The sequence below is a fragment of the Phymastichus coffea genome, unplaced genomic scaffold, assembly GCF_024137745.1.
Source record: "Phymastichus coffea isolate CEN01 unplaced genomic scaffold, Cenicafe_Pcof_1.1 PCOF00139, whole genome shotgun sequence".
In the NCBI taxonomy this organism is placed as follows: Eukaryota; Metazoa; Arthropoda; class Insecta; order Hymenoptera; family Eulophidae; genus Phymastichus; species Phymastichus coffea.
Genome location: NW_026706950.1, coordinates 41796 through 66181, shown reverse-complemented (window position 1 = coordinate 66181; position 24386 = coordinate 41796). Strand labels below are relative to the sequence as shown.

Here is a 24386-nt window from a genome sequence, read left to right as displayed (position 1 = left end):
TATCTGGATTTTCGAGCGCGTTGACGCATCGCGGCTTTCGCACCGCGAAAGCCTTCACCCGCGCGAGTTTTTCACGAAGGAATCCTAACGCAAAATGTTCGTGGTCACCGATTTGGTTAGGAACGAACGATGTATCAATGGCATGCGTCGGCCCTATTTCGTTCCTCGACCTGATGCGAATGCCAACTTTATTCGGAGAAAAAATATCGAAAGATCGATCTTGTCGCTTTGCAAGGCGATTCGCTGCGATCTGCCTCGATGTTCCGAACGTATGAGGCATCGAGGTGTTTCGGTGACTGTTGAGACATCGATTGCGTAAGATTCTGCTCCGCTAACTCGAAACTGCTCTATTGGATTCCTCAATGACCCAATCCAATGACCGGACTAGCTAACGGCGGAATAAAAGTATGACATAATGCGCACAGTCGACATAGTCATCCCGCCGCGACTTACGTAGCGCTCAGAAATGTGGAAAGCCTCGACTGAGCAAGTCGTCGTTCTGTAGCCTTTGAGTATCGAGAGCTCAAACTCCAAGGGCTTTCGGGACGATGCGCACGAGCTGTGTCACGAGCTCGCTACGTCGCTGCTTTTCGAAAAAGAAGGACGAGAAAAAACTTGGTCGCTCGCGAAGACAATGCGCCGGATAAAAGTAAGATGTAGATGAAATCCGAAGGAAATTGCAATTTGGCTGGAATTGATTTAAGGGAAATTGGCGCATAATGCACGACTACATCATTATCCGACGCATCAGCCTAGGCTGCCGCGAAATTCGCAGCGCGCGCGGACCTGTCTGGGGCAGCAGCAGCAGCAGCAGCAGCAGCAGCAGCCGCGCGGCGTGAGAGGAGAGGAGAGGAGAGGAGATAGGCGGCTCTCGAATTTCACGGGAGAGCGCGATCGGTGCTCGGCACCCCCGCCCCCCGGCCTCCCTCCCGTTAATTTTGCAACTTGCAAAAGGCGGTTATTCTGGCCGTGGACAGGCCGGCCAGCTCTAGGAGCTCGCGCGGCTTCGCAGATAATTCGAGAGAGCACTCGGCCGGCCGGGCGGTCCGCGAGGGGCAGGCGCGATATCGGAAAAGGCATTTTCGTCGTCATGCCAACTGCGTTCCCGCTAATAAAATGTTAAGTCGAAGCAGCTTCTAATGCTATCAGCGAGCGCTCTCGCGCGGCTTCGTCGAGCGATGCCCGTTGCTATATCGACAATCTTGCGCCGGCCGCGCGAGACCTAAAAGGCGCTCTCGGCCGGCGCTCAATCCAATGGCAAGGCCGACAACGCGCGCGCGATAATCGGACGCCCAATGCCGGTGCCGCGCTGCAGCCTGTCCCTCCTGCGGCGGCTTTCCTTGTGAAATCCCGTGCATTTCGAAACGGTCTGCTGCCAGTCGGCGTCGCTCTCGCGCTCGCGACTCGGCTTATCGGCCGATGCGATCTCCGCGAATCGCCCGATAAAATTGATATTGCGCGGCCGTTCTCCCGCGAGCGCCTCGCCGCGCGGCCGATTGCGCGCCGAGAGGCCTCGCGACGAGCTGCCGTTCGCCGCAGGCCGGCCGCCGGCAATCGGAAAAGAAAGGAAAAAATTGGAAGCCGCGGCGGCGGGGCAAGGGAGACAAGAGACGCTGCGCGAGAGGGACGAGCAGCAGGCAGGCAGGCAGGCAGGCAGGCAGGCAGGCAGGCAGGCAGGCGGTAGGCTGGCGGCAGGCGGGCGGCTGGCGGGCAGGCAGGCAGGCACTGACGACTCGGCTGTCCCCGATAATTTCGGAGCGTCCGAGCTCTCGACGGCTCGGCGCTCGCGTGACAGGCGCAGGCGAGCGGAGAAGCCGCAGGCAGCTCTCCTTTAATTTGGCGTTATCCGCCAGCAGCGCGCGCTCCCCTTTAATGCGTGCCGGCTAAAAACTTTCGCGACGACTAAAGCGAGCGCGCGAGATAGACGGCCCCGGCCGAGCGGATAGACGGACGGAGCGCGCGGCCTCGGCCGATAAGACAGAGCGCCGGGGGCCCCGGGCGGCGGCGACGGCCGGGCCCCGGGCCGCGCCGGACAGCGCTCGGCCCGCGCCCGACGGCGGCGAGGCCGCACGTACGCGGGCGCGCGCGCGTGTGCGCGCGCGGGCGAGGCGGCGGCGGAGCGCGGCGGGTGGGGCAGCCGAGCGAAGCAGAGCGGCAGCTCTCTCGCTCGCGCGCACGGCGTACGCCGAGACGATAGCTCGGCGCGGCCGCCCGCGAAACTATTGTCCGGCGCGGCGCGGCCGCCGCGCGGCCCGCATTTTTCGCGCGCGAATTTCCGCGGAAACTTATCTCTGGTTCGACGCCGAGCCCGGCCGCCCGCCCTTTCAGAGAGAAGTTTTCTTTTTGCCGGCCGGCCGCGAAATTTCAGGATTTCTCGCGGGCCGCGCGCGCGGACAGCACTTTTGCCGGCGCCGCGCGGGCTCGTTTATTTTTGCATTTTAAGGCATCGGAGAAAAGAAAATGTTGAAAAAAGGAGAGAGAGAGAGAGAGCGAGAGAGATGGGGCGGCGGGGGGAGGGCGCGGCGGCGGTGGCGGCGGCGGCGGAGCAGGAAAGAATAGCAAAAAAGCGTCGGCGGCTGGCACGGGGCCCAGGCTAGAAGAAAAAGAGAGCGACTTAGCCCAGGACCGGGCAAAAATTTGAGCCGCGCGCGCGCGCGCTCTTTAACGTTCGCCTCTCTCCCCGCGCGCCGCGCTTCTTTGTTTCTTCTTCTCTTTTTCTCCGTTCGCTTCTCTCGGCTGCAGCCGATAGTTAGCGGGCCCCGGCAGCATGCAAACCAGCCGAGATCAGGCACGTACGCGCAGTCACGCCGGCGAAAAAATTTCGCCAGCCGTCTGCAGCAGCGATGGATCGAGCTTCTTTTTTCCTTCTTCCGCGCCTCCACTTGCCTCCTCTCCGCCGTGCTCTTGCCTCTTCTTTTTTCCTCGCTCGCTCGCGGTCCAAGGGTTTTGCGCTCCCAGCAGCGAGAAAGAGCGAGAGAGAGAGAGATTGCTTTTTTGCTCTCCTTTTTGTCGGAAAATGAGTTGGCCGGGATTTTTCCTCGGCGCCGAATCCTCGCCGTGGATGTTGCGTCGGCATCGATCGTAGGAGGCTCGCATAGTCTCCGCGGCGTAATCATCGCGGAGAGACGGAAAGCTGTTGCGAATTGTTGATACCGAAGCCGCTGGCCGGTCATTTGCATTTTTTGCGTATATAATATTGCGATACGTAAGCACTCCGCCGCCGCCGCCGCCGCCGCCGCCGCGAGTGCCGTTACGTAATTTTGCGCAAAAACTCGCGTCGAGCCGTGCAGATGTGCATGAATAAATAAGAATTGCAAAATTGTTTCCGTCCGAGGCAGCGGCGGCGAGAGAGCAGAGCATCGTTGAATTTTTCTTTTTCTCCGTGCCAGTTGCAGCCGGAGGAGGAGTAAAAAAAAATACTCGTCCAGCCACTGGAATGAGCAGCTCGAGTGGGACGAGGGAAAAATAAAGGGACTGACTAGTCTCTCTCTCCCTCCCTCTCTGGCTCTTTCGTCTCGTGGGGCGCGCACATGCACGCGCGAAGAATACACGCCAGACTAGACTACCTATTCAGCAGCGCCTTTCCAAAATGAGCCAGCGTTGTTCTCTCTCTCCCATTTTTTTCTCGCTGGCTCTCGCTGGCTCTCGCGCCTCGATGCTCGGCATCGTGGCAACATCCGAGTTGGCGTACTCGGCGAAGAGAGCGCCCGCGGATGCCTCGGCGAGGGTGCGACGTTCCGGAGTGGCGAGCCGACGAGGCCAGCTGCCGCGCGCCGCGGCAACGGCGCGCGAGGCTAAACGGATTTCAAGGCCGAAGGCGCGGCCGCGCGAGCACGACGAGAGCAGCCCGCGTACGCGCGGCGCGTAATCGCGTCCACCTCGCGAGGCGAAAAAAGAAAACAGGCGAAGCGCGCGCAACGACCAACAGCGAGAGCGAAACGCTCCGAATTGGCAGCGAGGCTGGCGCTGTAAAATTGCATCAAACGCCGGTTTAAGAGTCATGCTGAGCGAATGTAAAGCGTTTTACGCGATGCAACAGAGAGACGCGGAGCAGGACAGAGAGAGAGAGTGAGAGAGTGAGAGAGTGAGCGCCGCTGTACTTTTACGTTTGCCGTAACGGTTAAAACAATATATACGAGAAAAATTTTATATGCGACACATAAGATTTTTTATTGCCCTCCGCGTTTGCGAAATCGTAAAAGTCTATATCCGCCGTGATGCCCCGCTCTTCGCGCGGAAAGCTTCTCTCGCGAGGCTCGCGCGGCTTCGTTGGCAAACTTGGTAATTGTGACGAACGCGCGGCGCCGCGGAGAGTGAAAAAATTATCAGAGTAACAGCGGAACGCGGGGCAAGCCGCAGTGTGCGCGGAGCCAGCGGCTGCGACGCGCGCAACTAAAATTTCACTTGGCCGGTGGTCGCGACGCGCCGGACGTCGTGCATCGCCGTCTTCTGCCTCGGCTGCACGGGTATCGGCTTTCATAAAAGCATCACGTGTGGCGCATTTTCGAGAGAGAGAGAGAGAGTTTTTTTCTCAGCAGCGGCAGCCTCCCCCACAATTCCGAGCGTTGGGGCATCCATAGAGAAGAGGGCCTGTGCCAACGGCAAAGTGCCCGCGGCTCCCGAAAATGCATGTGGGCATACGGAAAACAGGTTTCCTCGACGATCTCGTGGTTTTTTGTCCGAGCGTCCCTCGGCTCCCTCTTTCTCTCTCTCTCTCTCTCTCTCTCTCTCTGTTTGTCAATCGGATTTCCACGGGGGCCCATACCTTCGTGCAGCGGGCATCGAACTCGTACCTGCCAGCTATAAGCTACGGCCCTCGGACGCTTTGTGCGGCGGCTGCGAACCGAGTCTCGGCTCGGCGCACAAAAACCCATTGAATTCGGTCACCTGAGCGCGCCCGGACATTCACGGGCCCAGCAGCGCAGGAAAAAGGGGCAGAGCGCGCTCCCGACGGCAGGCATTCCGCGCGCGGATGCCCGTGTTCGCCGCCAGCCGGCGCGCGCCGAGGAAAAAATCCGTCCCCCTCCCCCTTGGCCCCGTCGTCCCGAGCCTGCGAATCTCGCAGACTATGTTCGCTCTCGCGCCGCGCGCGACCTTGCCCCGACTGGCACTTTCTTCTCGCTCGCCGAGCGGCGCATATTCCAGCGCTCGCGAGTCGACGGGGCAGCGGCGCTGGACGAACGGACGGGCTGCTGCTGCACGGGTCCGCCGGCGTCGGCCGAAGGACGCGCGCGTGCAGAGCGGAGGCGGGTCGATATCTTGCGATACGCGCGCGTCGCGGACGAAAGTGACGCAATCGCGGAGATTCGGCGGAAAGGCGCGCGCGGGATCGGCCGAGGCTTACGTAAGCGGCGCGCGGTCGAGTCGGTCCGCGCCGACGTGGGATCCTCTCCGAGAGTCGAAAAGTCGGCCGCGAGTAAGAGGAAAAGAAAAAAGAGAAAAAATATCTGGTCCGCGAGCGACGGACTGACAGGCAGATATTAAAAAATAAAGATTGCCTTCGCTCGGCGCTCTGGCGCGCCGGAGGAGTGGCGAGTGACGAGGAGCAGGAGCAGGAGCAGCAGGAGGGATAGAAAAAAAGACGAGAGCTGAATATTTCTTAGAAAACGTAACATATTCTATATTTAACAAACATTTTTTCATGTTCCTTTGTTGTTGTTTCATATTTACAATTACACATGGTCATACATTTCGCAGTGTGTGTGTCGGTGTGTCGCTGTGTAGGTGTGTGGCTGTGAGAATATGCTGCTCGGTTTATTTACAATGCAAATTACAGTATACGCGAGGGGCGAACGCAGCGGGTCGAAGGTATATAAAAAAAAGAAGAGAGAACGCGGAGGTACAGAGCGAGAGAGAGAAGACGAGAGAGAAGACGAGAGAGAGAGGTGGACGTCGTCCGATCGCAGTGACAACTGGACGCGAAATCGTCCTATGATACGTCTAAACGCGCACCCGCCTATGGTCGCACTCGCACGCGGGGCAACGCGGGGCAACGCGGCGCCGCGCATCGCTTTCTCTCTCGGTCGCCTACGCGCACGCACACATCGCACTCACGCACACGAACAGAGATAATACGCCTATCGTTCGTTGCTCGCATTACATGTACACTATATAACGCGCCTCTTGTTTTCTCTCTCTCTCTCTCTCTCTCTCTCTCTCTCTCTCTCTCTCGCTATTTACACGCACACACTTGCACGCAGTTTCTCCCTCCGTCTATTTCGTATACATGCTACGTCTTCCTTCGATTCGGCGCATTCCACATCGATCGCGCATCGATCGCGCATCGCAAAATTATCTCATTGTCAGTTACATAAATGCATTGCCGCTCGTACATGCCTACGCGCTCTTTCTCTTGCGCTCTCTCGCGATGTGTGTGTGTCTGTGTGTGTGTGTGTGAGTGTGTGTGGGTACGCGCACTCGACGGCGGAGATCAGGCCCGTAGGCCGAGGGGGCGCCGAGCTCGTGACGGCAGAAAAAACTAGCCGATCCGCGCGGAGAGGACAGAGAGCAAGGCGAGACGCAGGCGGGCGAGAGCCGCGGAAGGAGAAATGGAAAGAGCTGCTGATATTATTCGCCGGGCTATTGTATTTCGTTTCTCCGCGCGTGCGTGCGCGGCCTTATCGCCGCGCGTGACGCATCGCTGAATCAGCTGCGAGCTGTAAATTTGCATTATCGAGTGGCGGAGCGTCTCCGCCGCGCTCGCGAGCTCCGAGGGAAAAGCGTCGAGTAACAGCTGAGCGCCGAGGACTGGTCTGCTCGCTAGACACGACACGGGAGAGCGAGATCGAGCGCGAGTTCGGCGATCATCGCGACGCTGCTGCCTGCTCGCCTGCACTTCTGACACGCAGGCACCTACGGCCCTGAGGCTTTTCGGTCGATACACAGTGTCGAGTCTTGTGTGTCTTATGCCTCTTGTCTTTTCCTGCGAGCGTGCGCGCGCGTGCGTGCGTGTGTGTGTGTGTGTGTGTGTATGTGTCTTTGCGCTTTTTTCCACTCTTTTCTCTTTCTCTCGCTCGCTCGTTGGCTCAATGCTTCTTTTTTTCAGCAGCGCTCCCTCTCTGCACGAGCTACTGCTCCCTTTCTCTCCTTACACATTTCACTCGGGGGGAGGGCCACGGCAGCAGCGCTCGGGGCATTGTTGCTCGGAACCGGAAGCCTCGCGCGGAGGGAGCAATTATTCCTTCTTCGGCCAGGAAAAAATCCGGCGATTCTCGATACAGAGAGAAAGAGAGAGAGAGAGAGAGAGAGAGAGCGAGAGAGAGAGACGCTGCGAGAAATAGACGAGAGCGGGAAAAGCCAGAGAGGGAAAATGCGAGCGAGTCGAGGAAAGGGTTCTCTCTCTCTCTCTCTTTCTCTCTCTCTCTTCGGCGCACACTCACCCCCTCGGGGTCTTCTTTCCTTTTTACTCTCTTTCGCCTCGCTCCGAAGGCGCTGCGCACACTTCTTCCTTCCTCTTTTTCCGCGAGCGAGCGAGACGGAGAGAAAAAGTCGTTAACGGAATACTCGATGTTTTTCCTCGGCGAATACGTTGCGCATAAAAAAGCAGCCCCGTCCGCCGTCGCCTCGAGCCTGTGTGTGCTGTGCGCGCTCGTGTCTACACGCCGCTCGACAATTTAAAAGACAGAGAAAGGAAGGCAGGAAGGAACGGCTTTCTGAATAATGCACTGGTCGTCGTCGCGCGCGCCACCCTTTCATTTAGCGCTCCCAAAGTGTATTGCTAAGCGTGTCGTTGTCGGACTTATTATAAAATAACTATTCCTCTGGGCGCTTCTTATCCGACGACTCTTAGACTAACGCGACGAAGGGTCCTATAACGAAACGCGGAATCGAACAAAGAACAAGAGCGATCGCCGTAAAAAAATAACAATTCGCGCTCGCCGCCGTCGTCAAAAATAAAATCAACAATGAGCGTCGCTGGCGCAAGCAATCGGAGAATAATAATAATAATAATAATCATAATAATAGTAATAATAATGACAGGCTATGCTAGTTAAACACAGGAGTATATGTACAACGAAGGCATGCAGAGGAAGGTAAGAACAAAATTTTTGGCGTAACAAAAATGTGCTCGATTAACCTAGATAGATCGATGCCTGCCGCTGGCGCCGCGGCGGGCAGAGGCAACGGAGTAATTACTTAAAATTTCTAAATTTTAATTATTGCTAAGTGTGGCACCTTTTACGTACGGGCGAGCGTACAATTACGTCGGAGCGCTGACAGACGCCCTGGCGCTGCCTGCCCGCGCGCTCAAAAGAAATTGGCTGCTCGGCGGAGTGGCTCTCTTTGGCGCTGCGCGGAGCACTTAGCGCGTTTTGCAAGGGCTGGCGACGCCGAGTGTCTCGCCGCGGGGGCGGCCAAGCCTGGCGTCGACCGCCGAGCAACTACGATCGCACATGACTAACGCAGGTAACGGCCGCGCACGCGGCCCCGAAATAACGGGCCGCCGCGGCGCGCCAGAGAGGGAGGAACAGAGATAGAGAGAGAGAGAGAGAGAGAGAGAGAGAGAGAGAGAGAGAGAGAGAGAGAGAGAGAGAGAGAGAGAAAGGCAGCGCGATCAATCGCCGCGAAAAAATCAAGGACAAAGAACGGACAGCGAGAGAGAGAAACGAGAGCAAGCTCGCTTCGGAAACTAGCCTAACAATCGCTGAGCAATAAAAACTAGAGTCGCTGGATTAGTCTCCGGGAGCTGTCCGCCTCGGCGCGTCGGCGGCGCCCGCTCCGCGCGAGAGGAACATGTCGAGAGTGGTCGAGGCCGGCGACGACGACACGGCCGAGCGGAAGCGAGGATCGGCTCGGCCGGGGAATCGATTACACGCGTACAATGATCATTTGTCGATCGAGCGGCCGGCCGCCGGACCAAAGCGGGCCCCGCTCGTGCATTATACATGCTGGCCGCGACAGAAACAGGTTGAGCCGCTGCCGCGGCGCTCGCGGCTGCTGCATGCATTCATGGCCCGGCGGAATGTCCTTCAGCGACGCTCCAGCGCCGCCGTCGTGGTCGCGCGCTGGCGCTGCTGCCGCTGCCGCCGCCGCCGCTGCTGCTGCTGCTGCCGCCGACGAGGACTGCTCTCTCAACTGCAACACAAAGCACATCGCTCTGGTCAACATCCTGTGTTTGGCGCGCTCTGCCCGGTACCCCGCGGCGACACGCTCGTTCGCCGTCCAATTGTCGGCTCCGCCGGCAGGATCCGGGGAAACGCTTCCGGCCTGTCGACGGCGCACTTTTCATTTGCACGATCAATCGGCCCATTCCACGCTCCTTACATCAATCTCGTCCGAGCGCTGAAAGCGACGAGCGCAATATTCGTATTGGCAGACGTCACGTGAGCGCCGCGTCGTGGATATTGGCTGGCAATAGTTTTTCTGCGACTGCACAAAGACCGTATTGAATTTCATGAGGCCTGCTCGCTGCGCGTCGCGTTAATAAAACAAGCGGAATAATATATGGATGGGCGCGCTCTGCCCCGCTAAAAGCCTCTTTGCCTGGCGAAAAAATTGCGGCCGCGCTCGCGCGCACCGCCCGATTAGTATAATCAATACTCGACAAGTAAAACCGATCCGCGCCTGCGAGGACAAGACCGAGCGACCGGAGAACTTGGTAAAAAGTCGTTAACCTCGGCGAGCGGCAAAAAGAAGGCGCCGCCGCGCGTCGCCGCGGAATAATGGACGCCGGGGCGTCAATTAGGCGCAAGCCTCGTCAATAATTGTTTTGATTCGTCCCTCGGTTTTTCAGTGTCGCGACGCCGGGGCCTGAAAGTTTAACGAGCGAGTGCGCGGCGCGACGGCCACGACGTCGACGCCGACGACGACGAATCGAAAAGTAGGACTTGCGTGTGCAGCGAGCGGCGGCTGCTTCATTTACGCGCGGGGCGCGCACACCAGCCTGCCTCTCTCTCTCTCTCTCTCTCTCTCTCTCTCTCTCTCTCTCTCTCTCTCTCTCTCTCTCTCTCGCCCGTTCGCCCGCACTCCTGGCGTATTGATTTTCGGGAAGTTTCGCTCGCGCGCAAGTTTCTCGTAGCCTGCCTGCCTGGCGGCTGACTGGCTGGCTGGCTGGCTGGCTGGCTGGCTGGCCGGCCGCCGCTGCACGCTGCCGTGTCCGCGCATTACGGCCAAATTAACGGGCCTCGTCGCGTCAGTGCCGCGCGCGTTTTTTCCAGTTTTTCCTCGTTTCCGGCCGGATCGGCGCCCGGGAGACGCGCACACGCCGCAGTCGAGGCTCGGCGACTCCTCGGGCGGCAGGCCGAGCGGCGCTGCTCGCGCGTTCATCAATTTCCCGTCGTTAAGCGTCGACCTCCCGCCGCCTCTCTCTCCTTCTCGCAGCCTCGACGACGACGAGCCGCGCGCGCTGCCGACATTGTACGCTCGGCCGTAGGCTATACATAGTCTGAATGTTTAATGCCCGCCGTGCGCCGTCGCCGGCATCGATTAGCGCGAGGCGAAAGAAAAAACCGCGCGCCCGCGAGCGGCGCTCGGCAGCAGCCCCCGGACGTCGCTCGCGTCGCTCGCCGAGAGCCGAGCGCAACCGACTGGCTCGTCTTTTGATTAATTGACGGTTTTCATTATGTGTCGCCAGCGCTCGCTCGCAAATTATACGCTATTACGCCGTGCTCGCGACAATTAGCTCGCGCCTTCCGCGAGAGGCAGCGCCGGCCGAGCGTTGCGCGCGCTCTGCCTTGTTGGCCAAACAAGAGCGCGTTCCCGGGAACGCGCGGCGCCGTTCCACGACTGACCGACTCGCGCGCGTCGGCGTCGACGCTTGGACGCGCGGACGGAAGATTTTCTTTCTCTGCTCCTCTCGCTGGGTCGGCTGAGCTGGCTACCTGGCCCCCCTGCGCCGCTCTATTGTAGGCGTCGCGCGAGGGACCGTGCGGTCAGCGGGGGCTCCTCCGCATCGATCTCGACCCGCCGATGCCCGCTCGAGCGCATGGCCAAGGAGGCTGCTCGGACGTGCGCGGCGCTCGCGGAAATTCGTAGCCGGCGCAACGAAAGGTCGGAGGATAAATCACGCGGCCGCACTTGCCTCGGCGCGCCGCGTCACCTGCCATTTGCAGCGTGCAGCTAACGAGTGTGCATAATAGAGAGACGGACGTGTGTGAGTGTGCGAGCGGGCTGGGGGGGGCAATGAGTAACGGCGTCTAGCTCCCCGGCAGCAGCACTGCCAATCGATTCTCGCCAGCAGCAGCAGCAGCAGCAGCAGCAGCAGCAGCAACAGCAGTAGCCAGACGCTCCGTTTGATAATTGTAAAACCGAGAAAAATAAGCCGAGGAGAGAGAGAGAGAGAGAGAGAGAGAGAGAGAGAGAGAGAGAGAGAGAGAGAGAGAGAGAGAGAGAGAGCGAGCGAGCTTTAATCGGTCTGAATTGTCGGCCGCTGGAAGACGACCAATTGCTGGCGACGCTCGAGCGCGCACCAAATTATTAAGCGTCGCGGCTCGTCCCGCGGGGCTTTTTCAATTGACGCTGCTGCCGCCGCTGCTGCGAGCAATTGACGCGCTCTCACGAACGCGCCGCGCGCTGCCACCGCTCGATCGAACGATATTTCGGCGTGCGAGGCGTCGCGCTCGAGTCATGTGCTTTCTCCGACCAACAGCTGCTGCCGCTGCCGTCGGCGCACGCAACGCGCGCGCTCGGTGACTCAGTGCGCCGCGCGTTGATCGAGGCGCGGCGAACCGATAGGCGAGCCTCGCGCTTTTGTTTGCTGCTGATTATCGCGCGCCGCCGCGTCGACAAGAGACGCCGCTCTGTCGCGCGCGATCGAAGCCGCCGCCGGCGTCCGGTCGCTTTGCATCTCGTCGCTCGCTCTTTCTCCGCGGCGCCTCCCCGGGCGCGTCGTCCCGTCCCGTCCCGTCCGTCTGTCTCTCTCCCAGGAATAAACTTGCCGCCCCCTCGCGCAACGCGCGCGCGTGTCTGTCTGGCGTCGGAGTAATGGGCACGGCATAGCTGCAGAGCCACCCTCGACTGCAGCGCAAGGCCTAGGCACATGGATTTTTCGGGCTGCCCCCTCCGCGGCCTATCTCCCTTTTTCCCATGCCGGTGAGCCCACCCGCAGCCCGATGCGCGCCCCGACCGATCCACCAGCGCCGGATAGGCCGCTGCACATGGCTGCCCGACGCGCGCTCGGCTTCCTCGAACGCGAGTCGGTGCGTCGCGCGGGCAAGTCCGACGCACGGGGTCGCAGAGACCTGCCGCGCACGTGCTGCCGCCGCTTGGAATTCCGGACAGTCGCACGCTTTTCCTCAATTCTACCTACGTTCCCTTCCAGAAAGAGAGAGAGAGTGCGGACGCGTTGGTTGGCTCGATCGAGCTGCGCGTCGGCTTTCACGTACGGTAAGAGAGAGAGAGAGAGAGAGAGAGAGAGAGAGAGAGAGAGAGAGACAGAGAGACAGGTGGCCGAGAGCGAGAGAAGACGGAGCAAGCCAGACCCGACAATCAGTCGGCGGCGGCCCAATGAGCGCACACCTGCACCTCCTCGTTAATTCGCCCCTGCCGCGGCGGTGGCGTTTTTTGCGCCGCTCGGGGGCGCATTTGAATGTCGGGTCTGATTATAGGTAGTCACCTAGCAGATATAGGCGCCGAGGCGATCGCGCGAATTTCCGAGAAGCGGCGATCGTGTGAAAGGTCGCTCGCTGCGCCGCCGCCGCTGCTCCTCCCACGACGACCGGAGAATCCGAATTCCAGCCGGACGACACATGCGAGAGAGAGAGCCACGCTGCTTTTAATGCCTTCCACGAAGAGAAGCCTGGCGCATCCGGAATTGCCAGAAGAAAAGAGACCGAGAGAGAGGACTAATTTTCAAATTTGGCAACGCCGAGGGACACTGCGTGTTCCGCCGCCGCCACTCCGTGATTTGGCAACACGGCAGCGTTGCGAGAGCTCGGAGGCGGCTCTCTCTCTCTCTCTCTCTCTCTCTCTCTCTCTCTCTCTCTCTCTCTCTGTCTGTGTAAGTACCAAAGACTGACTCGGCGCGATCGTGCTTCGTCCGCTCACGGGCTATCGCAGCTTTTTTGTATCTGCCGCCGCCACCACCGCCGTATCGCCGACGTCATGTCACTTTTTGTTTCTGCGCGGCCGCGGCGCTGCTGCAGCTTTTAGACCGTAAACTTGACGTTTGTTTTTTGCCGCTCGTATCATCCGCGAGCCTCGACTTTTACGTTTTACGTGGCAGCGTCTCTCGCGCGTTTAACATGCCCGACGGGCCGTCGCTGGGGTGCATTCCGGCAGCCTGAAATCTTCGCTTTTTGCCGACGACGCGGCCGGCGTCGCGGCTGCCCGCCGAGGTGGGTTTCGGGTACCGAGGCGCGCCGCGCTCGCTTTTTATCCGCAGCGGCCGGCGCAGCCGCGCAGGAAGCGAGCTGCTCGAAGGGAGAGCGAGCCGCCGCGGCACTCCTACGCGCCGCGCGCGGTTTCGGCGCCGGAGAGCGCGTAGCGAGACAGATTCAGGTTGCCCCGCTTACTGGCGGACGGGGCGAGCCGAGAGCTGCATGGGAGCGCTGAGGCGAGCGAGCGAGCGAACGAGCGAGCGAGCGAGCGACAGGCCCAGGGGACGCCGACGCCGCGCGCCGTCGAGAGAGGAAGCCGGCTGAGAGGAGGGGAACGCAGACCGAGCCGAGCCTTCAGCCCTTCGATTCTCGAGAGAGCAAAGCCAGCCAGCGGCGATGTACAGTCCCGCGCACAAACTAGCGCTCGCGCTCTCTCTCTCTCTCTCTCTCTCTCTCTCTCTCTCTCTCTCTCTCTCTCTCTCTCTCTCTCTCTCTCTCTCTATCTCGGGGCGTACAGTAGCGACAGCAATTTTCAAGCCGACCACCGAAGGAATTCCCCGCTGCTCGACTTTTGCACGCCCGTCGTTGCCGATGCTCGCCAACTATTTCGATGATTCGACCTCGCCGTCGCCCGTTGCCCCACAACTGCATCCACCAACTTGTCAAATCGGCGGGCTTCGAAGGCGATAAAAAAAATTAAAAAAGAACACGGAAAAACTGCTCAAAGGGAAACGGTAATTGGAGGCAGTGCGGGAGCGAGAGAGAGAGAGAGAGGTGAACGGCTGGTGGCCTTGACTGATAAACAGTCGAGTTCCGACTCGCGCGCCGGATAAAAAAAAAAGGAAGAGGGCGAAAAGCGAAAGAGGCAACACACAGGAAACGCCAGACAGAATAGTCGCCCGCTCGCGCACGATGGATCGCGTTATTGAAAAATCGTCGGCTCTCCGCCATACCCAGATACACAGTTGTTTACGCGGCGAGAAAACAATTTCGATGGATTTATATGGCTCGGCGTCCGTGCTTTTCTTTTTTTTTTTTGTTCCTCTCGCTCGCTCGCCGCGCGATCGGGGTAATCGCTGTCGCGTTATTTTTCCGTTTTTTGCCTCTTTCCTCGTTTGCGGCTCGAGCTCGCGCGCAAGTAACAAATAATAACAATCAGTCTCCGGCGCGGCCAGTTTCCCCGAGAGCTAATGGACGCGGTACTTTGGCCGGGCGCAATTGCTAGCCCAGACGGTCCGACGAATTTCGCGCGGAGGTAGCCACGGTCAACTTTCAGCAAAGTGAAATGCGACTCGACAAAGCGACAGCGCGATATAGTCGAAATTCGGAAAAAGGGCGCGGGGTTAGAGAGTGAGAGAGAGAGAGCGCGCGAGGGACGCTAGTAAAGCCGCGGCGCTAGGAGGGCAGACACGTCCCGCTGGCTCGACGCCGCCGCCTCGAGTCGTCGCAAATATATGCGTGTCAGTGAACGCGCGCTCGCGCCTATCGCGCATTCCCCATCGCCGTCTCCTTCGAAACTTCCCCCTCGGGCTCACCCTTTCGGGACCCTCGCGCGCCCAAGGCGGAAGGCCGCCGCCGCTGCCGCCGCGCCACCCTCGAAATCGAGATGGCAACGCGAGGAGGGAGCCGACGGCCGGGGAGAGAGCCGCGTACGCGGGCGCCCTGATAAAAACCAGCGCTGCAGCTACAGCCAAGCGGAAAATTTACTGCACCTTTTCGACCAGCCCGTTGGGCTTCCTTCGCGCCGCCTCCGTTCCTCGCGATTTATCGGAGCGCAGACCGACGCTTCCACGGCCTCGCTGAGGATGCACTAGCATGCACGGCGCGCGCACTTTGGGCTCGCGCGAGAGGGCAGGGAGGGCGAGCACTCACCGTGATGCGCTGGGCAGAGGTCATCACCGGCGCTCCTGCCAGAGGTCGCGGTTGAGCGCCAGCCGTGGCGACTTGAGCTCCAGCCGGTCGAGCGCGAACTTGGAGATCTTGGTGCAGCCGTAGAGGTCGATCTGGCGCAGCCGCGGCAGGTGGTCCAGGATGGCGAAGACGCTCCGGTCGGTGAGCCGACTGCACTGGCCGACGAGCAGCGTCTCGAGGTCGCGCTGCGCCTTGACCAGCCGGCAGAGGCCCTCGTCGCTGACGGGACAGGCGGCCATACTGAGGCTGCGCAGCCCGAAGAGGCCCTGGCTGAGGTGGGCCAGCGCCTGGTCGCCCACCTTGTCGCAGAAGGACACGTCGAGGCTGGCCAGCCGCGAGCCGCCCTCGGCCAGGTACGCCAGGCCCAGCTCGCCGATGCTGTCGCAGCTGCGCAGGTCGAGCTCGCGCAGCGCCTGCATGCGCGCCACGTGCTTCATGCCCAGGTCGGTGACGAGCACGCAGAAGCTGAGGTTGATGGAGCGCAGGCTGGCCGCCAGGCCCACGGCCAGGTGGCGCAGGCCCTCGTCCGTGACGCGCTGGCAGTCCTGCAGGCCCAGGTGCTCGAGGCGCCGGCAGCCGGGGCGCGCGCCCCCCTCCTGGCCCGCCTCCGGGCCCGGGCCCGCCAGGTGCGCCAGCCCCTGGTCGCTCACCAGCCAGCAGCTGCGCAGGTCCAGGCGGCGCAGCATGGGCAGGCCCCAGGCGATCAGCCGCAGGCCCTGGTTGGTCACGTTGCTGCAGCCGCCCAGGCGCAGCACCTGCAGCCCGCGCAGGTGCTGGCCGATGCGCCCGAGGCTCAGGTCGGTCAGGTTCTTGCAGAGGCTGAGGTCCAGCTCGGCCAGGCCCGGGTAGTCCTGCTGCAGCGCGCTGCCCAGGCTCGCGTCCGACAGGTGGTAGCAGCCCGACAGGTCGAGCGCCTGCAGCTTGGGCACGCCGCGGAACACGTCGCCGAGGCCGTGGCGGCGCGTCGTCACCGACAGCACCTGCACGCGCCGGATGCCGCGCCGCTCCAGGCACTGGAACACGGCCGAGCTGTGCTTGCGCAGGTGCAGCCGCGCCTGCACGCCGCGCCAGGCGCTGCGGTGGTAGGCCGCCTCGCGCCACGCCGCGCACACCTGCGCCGCGCGCCCGCGGTCGCGCACCTCCAGGTTGCTGAAGATCTGCGCCAGGATCTCGGGGTACAGGCGGCTCACGTGCGTGCTCACGGGCGCGGGCTCGGCCTCGGGCCGCGGCCGCGCCGCCGGCGGCGGGCCCAGGCCCGGGCCCTGGGCGCGCGGCGCGCGCGCCCGCGGCTGCTGCGCCGGCGCGCTCGCGGCCGCCTGGCCGGGCCGGCCCTCGGCGCCCGCGCCGCCCACGTGGCCGGGGCTGCCGAGGCGCGCCAGGCCGCCCGGCACCGTGCGCAGCAGCACGCTCGTGGCCAGCGCCTGCTGCTGCTGCTGCTGCTGCTTGGCGCTGAGCGTCAGCTCGAGCGGCGCCTCGGCGCCGCTGCCGCCGGCCGCCTTGAGCTTCTTGTGCGGCGGCTGCTGCGGCTGCTCGGCGCCGGCGGCGCAGCCGCCCTGCTGCTGCTGCTGCTGCTGCTCCTGGCTCGCCAGGCCCAGGTGCGGCCGGTGCAGCTGGTAGCAGTGGCCCGACCGGTGGATCAGCGTCGTCGTGCCGTGGCTCGACGTCAGTCCCGGGAGCTTCGTCATTGGCTTCGCTGCGTCTGCCGCGGCGGCGGCGGCCGCCGCTGCTGCTGCTATGCTGGGCTCTCGCTGGCGCTGCTGCGGCTGGCTGTCCTGCGCGCGATCGACCATCGGTTCCGCGGCCTGGCGCGGCCTACGAGCTCGGCATGGTCGCGCGCGCTCGGGGGTCGGCCTCGTCCGTGCGTGCACCCGGTCCGCCTCGCACCGTCTCTGCGGACGCGCACTCGGCCGCGCACTACCAACACACTCCGTCCGCAGTCCTGCTCTCGCTCGGGCGACGACTCGCCGACTCGCCGACGACTCGTCTACTCTCGCTGCGACTCTGCCGCGGGCGCGCGATCGCGTCAACTCACGTGCATGCCGCCGCTGGCATTCGCGCTTGCGATAACGGCCGCCGGATACTCAGCGGAGGGCCCGTCTCATCGTCGGCCGGCGCTGCGACGCTGCACTCTGCTGCCGTGGACCGAGGGGGAGAGAGAGAGCGACTCGCTCGGGAGGCCAGTGGAGCTGAGAGCGCGGGCTAGGCGAACCGTGCGAACGCGCTTCCAGCCGCGGACTGAACTGCTCTGCTCGGGCGAGCAGAGCCCGAGAGTCGAGAGCCGAGGCGAGGCGCCGCGTCGCCGCCGCCGCCGCCGCCGCCGCCGCCAGTCGCCACGGCGGGGAGGGGGCACGCTGGCGTGCGCTGCCGGCCGCGGGGCGCTCGGTCGGTAAGCTCTCGGGCCGGAGCCTGGCGATCCAGCCGGCAGGTGGCAGCGGCGCGGGGGGCGGGCTCGGGCGCGCCGATTGGCCGGGCGTCGGAGCGTCGGCGCGCCACGTGATCGCGGCCGCGACTATCGATTCGGGTCGCGCTGCGGCGGCATTTTTAAGTTTTCGCTGGCAGTGGGGCGGGGCCTCGGACTCCGCAGGCCGGCGCGCCTGTGTGTGCCCCAGCAGCGATAACGGCGCACACGCGTGCACCGGGCGCGTGCCGCTGCCCGTCCGTGCTGCACGTCCTGTCGGGGCCTGCTGCATCTCTCTCCCTCTGCATACATTGCTGCGCCTAGTCGACCGAAATCGAAAGCAAACGGGGCCGATGTGTATTATGCAAATGGCGCGCGTCGCTTATTTGCAAATTTCAGTTTACCCTCTACTCCGAATCGACGCTCGCGCTCGCCTCGTTGTACGGAATTGCTGTATCGGGCCTGCCTTTCCTATTTTATTACCGCGAGCCTGGCCGTTTTATCAATCTTTGTCGGCATATCGGAAGATAACGCTCCTCCGACGTTTCGTGCAAAGTAGCAAATGCCGATTCTGTCGAGTAGTGGATAATGCTACGCCGTTGAGCACGCACGCACACATCGAAGGAAAGTGGACGTAACGAGGGAATCGAGATGATTTCACGAAAAATTAAATGTTTCGCGTCTTTTCGTCCGACGAACTAGTCCATCGAGCGTTCGAGCAGAATGTCAAGGTTGTGTTGTAAGCCGTCTACAGGCATAATATAGCATACATACGTCTGACATGTGCAGACTAAAAAATTAAAATTAACAGCCTGGTAGTTTTCCGGAGCTCTTGATAATTGAGCTTTCCCACGACTTTCAACAAAATGTTGCGTTCGCCGTCGATCGGTCGAACGAATTTAAAGGCCTTGGAAACAAACCGAACAGTCTGGCAAATTCGTAGCTATCGATAATTTTCACGGTACCGTCGAGGGAGCAGCTGTTCGGGCTGTTCCGACGTCAGACGTCGACAACGTCGCGAGCACCAAGCAGCAGCTTTGCTCGTGCAGGCGCGAACGACGATGGGTGTAATAATTGCACCGGCGATCGACAATGTATGCCGGCACGACACGAGTCTAATGGCAGCCTGCAAATGAGCTACGGCGGATAAAGCGGCGCGGGGCAAAGTAACGCGAAAGCATAGCGATTAGCGCGGCAGTCGTCGTGTCGAGTGGGCGAAACGCGTTTCGTTTCACACGAACCGCCCTGTCGCTGTTGGCGCGCGGCGCGCCAAAAGTGCATGCAGAGCGTCCGCGTGAACGGGTCGCTCGCACGCACGGGCTCGCCGACCGACGGGCAGCGCTCTCCGTACTGGAATTACGCCTGCACGATGCCTTCGCCTTTCGCACCTGCGCCTACGTCTCGGCAGCACGCTCTCGCGCCGCGTCTCCGCGCGTTTCGTCGTTCGCTCCGATTTTCACGGCGTCGTGTTCTCGCGGCGCGCAGCCGGGTCTCTCCGAATCGCGAGTTTCGCCGGCGTAGCCTCTCGCCGAGCGCGTAGGGCTTACGGTGTTACTCACGGCCGCGGACTAATGCCGGCGAACCCGAAAACGCCCCCCTACACTGTGGTCGTCGAGCTCCCTCCATTGTCGTTCCGCGGCGATCCTTATACCTGCGCCGAGCGTCTCATTATTCCGCGCGGGGATTTCCTCTTAGGCTCGTTTCTCGCTCCCGCCGTTCCCTCGATCGCGAGCCGGCTTAGCGTGGCAGTCTGCTACGCGCCCGCGATGATTTACCGGCCGTCATTTGCCAACTGTCCAACGTTGAGCCCGCTGCCGCCGAGTAATCGGTCGCACTGCGACGCGAGCCGCGAGCCGCGCGCGCCGTTTGGATCCGTGTCAGGGAGAACGCGACTCGAGGATTCCCATCCGGCGGAAAAGACCGCGGCGGCGCATCTTCGCGCACCGTTAGGCCGCGCGATTGCGTTTCCCGAGCGGATCGTCGCGCCGCGGGCGCTCGCGCGGCTACTCGTTACGTGTGGCTGCTGCGTGCGACGCCGCGTTACCTCGCATTCGGCCGGCGTACGCGCCGATCCTGCAATCCATTTCGCCGCGATTGGTCCCGGCTCCGCATTCGCACGGCGACCGCTGCTCCCGGGCGCGATCGCGGACGCAAGTGCGCCTCCCTCAAGACGGATGTCCCTCTGCTAACGAGACCCGGGAGGGGGCTTTGTCGGGCGGAGAAGCGCCCTTTTCCGACGGAACGGATTTGCCGCGAGACGAAGCTAGCCCCCCGCTGGGTCACTCGTCCGCACCGTCGGAGACGCGCAGCCGTTTCGCGATCGCGGAGGCGAGCCGAAGCAGGCTGCTACGGCCGCGGCGACGGGTAAGGCGCACTAACGAACGGCGCAGCGCGGAGGCGCGAGAGTGTGCTAATTGAGTCGGCACGGGCTGCAATTAGACAAAGGAGCTGCTGCCGTGGCCGCGCACACGCATAAAAGGCGAGCGAGACCTTGTCGCGGGCCGATGCTCCTTCGCCGACGATCAAACCAAGTGGTGCGCCACGCAGACGGGCAGGGAGAGAAGGAGAGCGGCCAGATGCCGAGGGACAGATAGCGAATCGAGAGCGAGCGAACGAGCGAGAGAGAGAGAGAGAGAGCCGCGCGCCGCGCGTACGCCTTTCCCCTTTTCGCCGACGGCCGGGCGGAAAGGGAGCGAACACTCGGTCGCGCAGTCGCGCCGCGAGAGCACGCGACCATTTTCGCGCTCGCCGATGGCTCGAGCGCAACCTGGAGAACGACGCCGTGCGAGTCGCAGTTGGCCGTACGTGGGCAGTGACCGGCATCCGCGAAGCAGTGCTGCCTGTTGTGCGCCTACGAACTGAACGTAAGTCCAGCTAACTGTTGCTTTGCGAACGCCGCGCGTACCTGCCGAACGGTGTCGTGCGAAAATAGAGGATTCGGCCATTAGCACCGCGAGGCGCGCCTGTCATAGGCATCTCACCTCGGCGAAATGCAGCGGTCCGAGCAAGATCGCGGGCTTTACCGCTGGCCAATCGATCGGGCGATCGATTATTGGCTTGCACGTGCGATTTCGCGATCACGATGGATCTTCGCGGTCGGAGCCTTGCTTCTCTCTCACTCTCTCGACAATTTATACGTCGGCGGCGGAACGAAAGCCCGAGAAGAAAGAGCGCCGCGCGCGAACCGCTGTTTCTTTTTTATCGTTCACAGGTACGCTGCCGGTGCCGGTTTCTTTCGGCAGCCGGCTCTCCATTGATATCAGCCGCTCTCGATTAGACAATGCCGCCGCCGGCCGGATCTCGAAATATGCAGCTGCGCTCGCAGCCGGTTTTCATTCGCGATTTACGACGGTGACCAAGTGGTCGCGCACGCGGCACTCGTGTCCCTGCCATCTCTACCGACGACGGCCAACGAGCCGTTCGCTCGGCGCTCCCATCCACTTCGGGAAAGTCGTACCTGCACGCGCGCGCGTCTCGCGCGGACACGAATTTTCGAGAGCGCTCCGATGGGAAATCAAACAGGCGTGGAGCTGCGCCACGGAACGGATATTTGTACTGGGCGTGCACGTATCGCCAAGCGCACACAGAGAGAACAAATGTCGCGGTGCCCACCTGGCTGGCGAAAATAGTACGGCGAGAAGGTGAACGGCCGGCGTGAACTTGCTATCTACTGCCGCGCGGCGCGACTCGCGATCGCGGGGCGTTGCGCAATCCGCGCGAGGCGATCGGCGGGGCGCGCGATCGCGACCAGCGCAACGGCTCAATTGCCCCGAGTGCCGCGTGTGTTTGCTCTGCGCTCGCGGCTGTAGCAAGCGCGGACCCTTTGAGGCGCGCCGACGCGTCGACACAGCAGTCGCGCTATCTGGCACAGAGCGACCAACCTTCGCTCAAGTTTCAGTGCGCGGCCAGCGATCGGCCGTCCAAGAGGATCCGCGTCAACTCTCGCCTGCGCCATATCGCCGAAACTCGTCGCGCAGCATGCTGCTGGGATGCTGTCCGGGCGCCACGGGCCCGAGCGCTGCGCCAACTCGCAACTGCCCGCCTAGGACCGACCGGCTGTAAGGGCGAGAGGACGAGCTACAGAGCGGACCGTCGTCGGTTCGTCGTCGTCGTCGTCGTCGTCGTCGCAGTCGCCGCCACCGCTTCGCCGCGGCCATGCCCGGCGCAATGCTTCCCGTGAGTACTGCCGGCACCTGTTGCTGCCAGCGCTCGCGGCGACGTAAAAGTGTGGCGCGCGCCTCTGAGTTTTCAGGTGAAAGCTGGCCTTGGCCGCGCTCGCGGAGCCACGGGCCTGCTGCTCTCGCTGCTGGTGCTCGTGGCTAAGCTGGCGCTGTGCTCGCGCACCACTGGCACCTGGATGTGAGTATGCATTCGATTTGCGTCCTCGTTCGGCCGCGCCTTCGCGTTTCCCCCGTCGGACCGGAGCGGCTGGTCCTCGCCAACAGCCGTCCGGGCGAGCGTCCACTCTCGCGCGGCGAACGTGGACCGAGCTAACTGAACGGGACGCCTGGTCGCACAGACACGCGGGACTGCGCGGCGGCTCGCTGCTGCTGGACCGGTCGGCCAACAGGTCGCTGACGGGCGGCCTACTGGACGTTCGCCGCGCCGAGCCGGCCGCGCTGTGCGCCGCGCTGCACGGCCTGTCGCGCGGCCAGCTGAAGCTCTGCCAGCTGTCGCACGACCACATGCCCAGCGTGGCCCGCGGCGCCAGGCTCGGCATCCACGAGTGCCAGCATCAGTTCCGCCAGCGCCGCTGGAACTGCTCGACCGTCGACGACGAGAGCGTGTTCGGGCCGGTGCTGGACAACGGTAAGTGGCCGACGCGGCCTCCGGGCGCCGCGCGCCCGGACAGCCCGCCCGGTCCCTCAGCATTGCTTTGCCCTCTCCAGCGAGCCGTGAGACGGCCTTCGTGCACGCCGTCAGCGCCGCCGCGGTGGTGCACTCGATCGGGCGCGCCTGCCGCGACGGCCAGCTCTCCTCCTGCGGCTGCTCCAGAGGTGGCCGACCCAAGGACCTCAATCGTCAGTGGATCTGGGGGGGCTGCGGCGACAACCTCGAGTACGGCTACAAGTGAGTGCGCGAACGCGGAGCGGGGACGCGCCAACGACCCAACTGACGCTGCTTTCGCAGGTTCTCCCAGTCGTTCGTGGACGTGCGCGAGCGCGAGCGCGGCCACAAGAGGAAGAGCCGCGAGCACGCCAGGAGCCTGATGAACCTACACAACAACGAGGCTGGTCGCAGGGTACGTATCTCCCCTCTTCCTTCTCGCTCCTTCGTTGCTCGACCGAGTGGGCGCCTAAAGGCCGACTGCTTCCAGGCCGTCATCAGACGCTCCAAGGTGACCTGCAAGTGCCACGGGGTCTCCGGCAGCTGCAGCCTCATCACCTGCTGGCAGCAGCTCGCGCCCTTCAGAGACATAGGTGCGTGCATTTACTCGATTCCGACTCTCTGTTCAAATGACGAATGAGCGTTTATTTAACGTAATAAAAATGGTATCACAATCCATACGACGATATGCGCTTACACACCCACAGCTTTTACTTGCCCCTCTATCCTATTATTACACCTGTGCTGGCGGCTCGCGGTCGACAACCTGGTAACATCATCGACAAGTCTATTCATTTATACAGCTTAGAACGCTATCATTACAGAACGTATCTGCAATTTTTACATTTCTTACAAAAGAGATAAATTTACAACCTTATCGAAGCTGCCAAACGCAACCATCTACTCGCGCGGTGATCATTTTTACAAAAGGTACCTATAATATTTCTACCCCCTACGAGCTACGTCTTTCTCACGCGGCATCGCCTTCTCTTATTATTCAAATGAATAGAAAAAAGCGATTGTTCAAGTGACAACGAATACAAATTCACTTGTTTTTGCTCAATGTAATCTGCAGGAAATTACCTACTGGACAAGTACGACGGAGCAACCGAGGTCAAAGTTAACCGGAAAGGTCGCTTGTCGATCAAAGATCCACGTCTCTCTTTGCCCACTGCCAACGACTTGGTCTACCTTGACGACTCGCCCAATTATTGCTTTGCTAATTCGTCACTCGGATCATTCGGTAAGGATACGTATATTGCCTTGCTTTGTCCTTTTGGCAAATGTCTTTCAAAACAACCATTGCTAAGTATGAAACTTATGGAGCTTCGCGCTATATTAAAAAAATTCGGATTCATTCGACGCGATTGTTTGACACTTTTCCTTCGGAACTTTTGCGCGTCGCTGTCTCGCGCGAACACCATGCTTTCGTTAGATTTTACGAAAAAATTTAAAAAGTTCACTAATATACATAAAAAAAGATTTGTACAATTGCTTACAAGACTGATTCGGACTGGATTTCGTAACGGCGACTAATGAAAACATGGCGCTCACGTCGTTCCCTTGTCCAAGCAGCGCGCATGTGTTTAAAAATCAATTTACAAAGTTACAACTACAGCGTAGACTTGAACGGGTTTCTATTTGCGTTGATTTCTTGTTTGCGTTATTTTTTTAGGTACTCGCGGAAGAATCTGCAACAGAACGTCGTCCGGCATCGACGGCTGCAATCTTCTGTGTTGTGGTCGCGGTTACAATACGCAGAAAAGTGCGGTCGACGAAAGATGCGATTGCAAGTTCCACTGGTGCTGTCACGTGCAGTGCAGCAAATGCATCAAGAGCGTCGACTTGTACACCTGCAAGTGAAACTCTAGTGCGCGCAGCAGCTAGCCTTTTTTCTTTTTTGCTAGGATAAAATTAATGGATCAGTCTTTAGAATCTGCACGTTTGCGTGCACACGGATTTTCACTATAATGATGTTCACCGCCTTATTTTAA

At 61.1% G+C, this 24386-nt stretch overlaps 2 protein-coding genes across 2 annotated transcripts; one reads left to right on the top strand and one right to left on the bottom strand.

Moving 5' to 3' along the window:
• Nucleotides 1-5601: 5601 nt before the first annotated feature.
• LOC131671951 (F-box/LRR-repeat protein 14-like) lies at nt 5602-17097 on the bottom strand. The gene is made up of 2 exons (XM_058948788.1): nt 15129-17097; nt 5602-9075 (listed from the first exon to the last, which is right to left on the bottom strand). Exon 1 carries the CDS (start codon nt 16955-16957, stop codon nt 15152-15154), a length of 1806 nt encoding a protein of 601 aa, XP_058804771.1. The 5' UTR covers nt 16958-17097; the 3' UTR covers nt 5602-9075; nt 15129-15151.
• Nucleotides 17098-21636: 4539 nt separating this feature from the next.
• On the top strand, nt 21637-24258 carry LOC131671930 (protein Wnt-5b-like). Its single transcript, XM_058948742.1, has 8 exons — nt 21637-21741; nt 21818-21924; nt 22085-22374; nt 22455-22635; nt 22696-22807; nt 22883-22985; nt 23468-23635; nt 24068-24258. The coding sequence occupies exons 1-8, from the start codon at nt 21721-21723 to the stop codon at nt 24253-24255; spliced, it is 1170 nt and encodes a 389-aa protein (XP_058804725.1). The 5' UTR covers nt 21637-21720; the 3' UTR covers nt 24256-24258.
• The last annotated feature ends 128 nt before the right edge of the window (nt 24259-24386 follow it).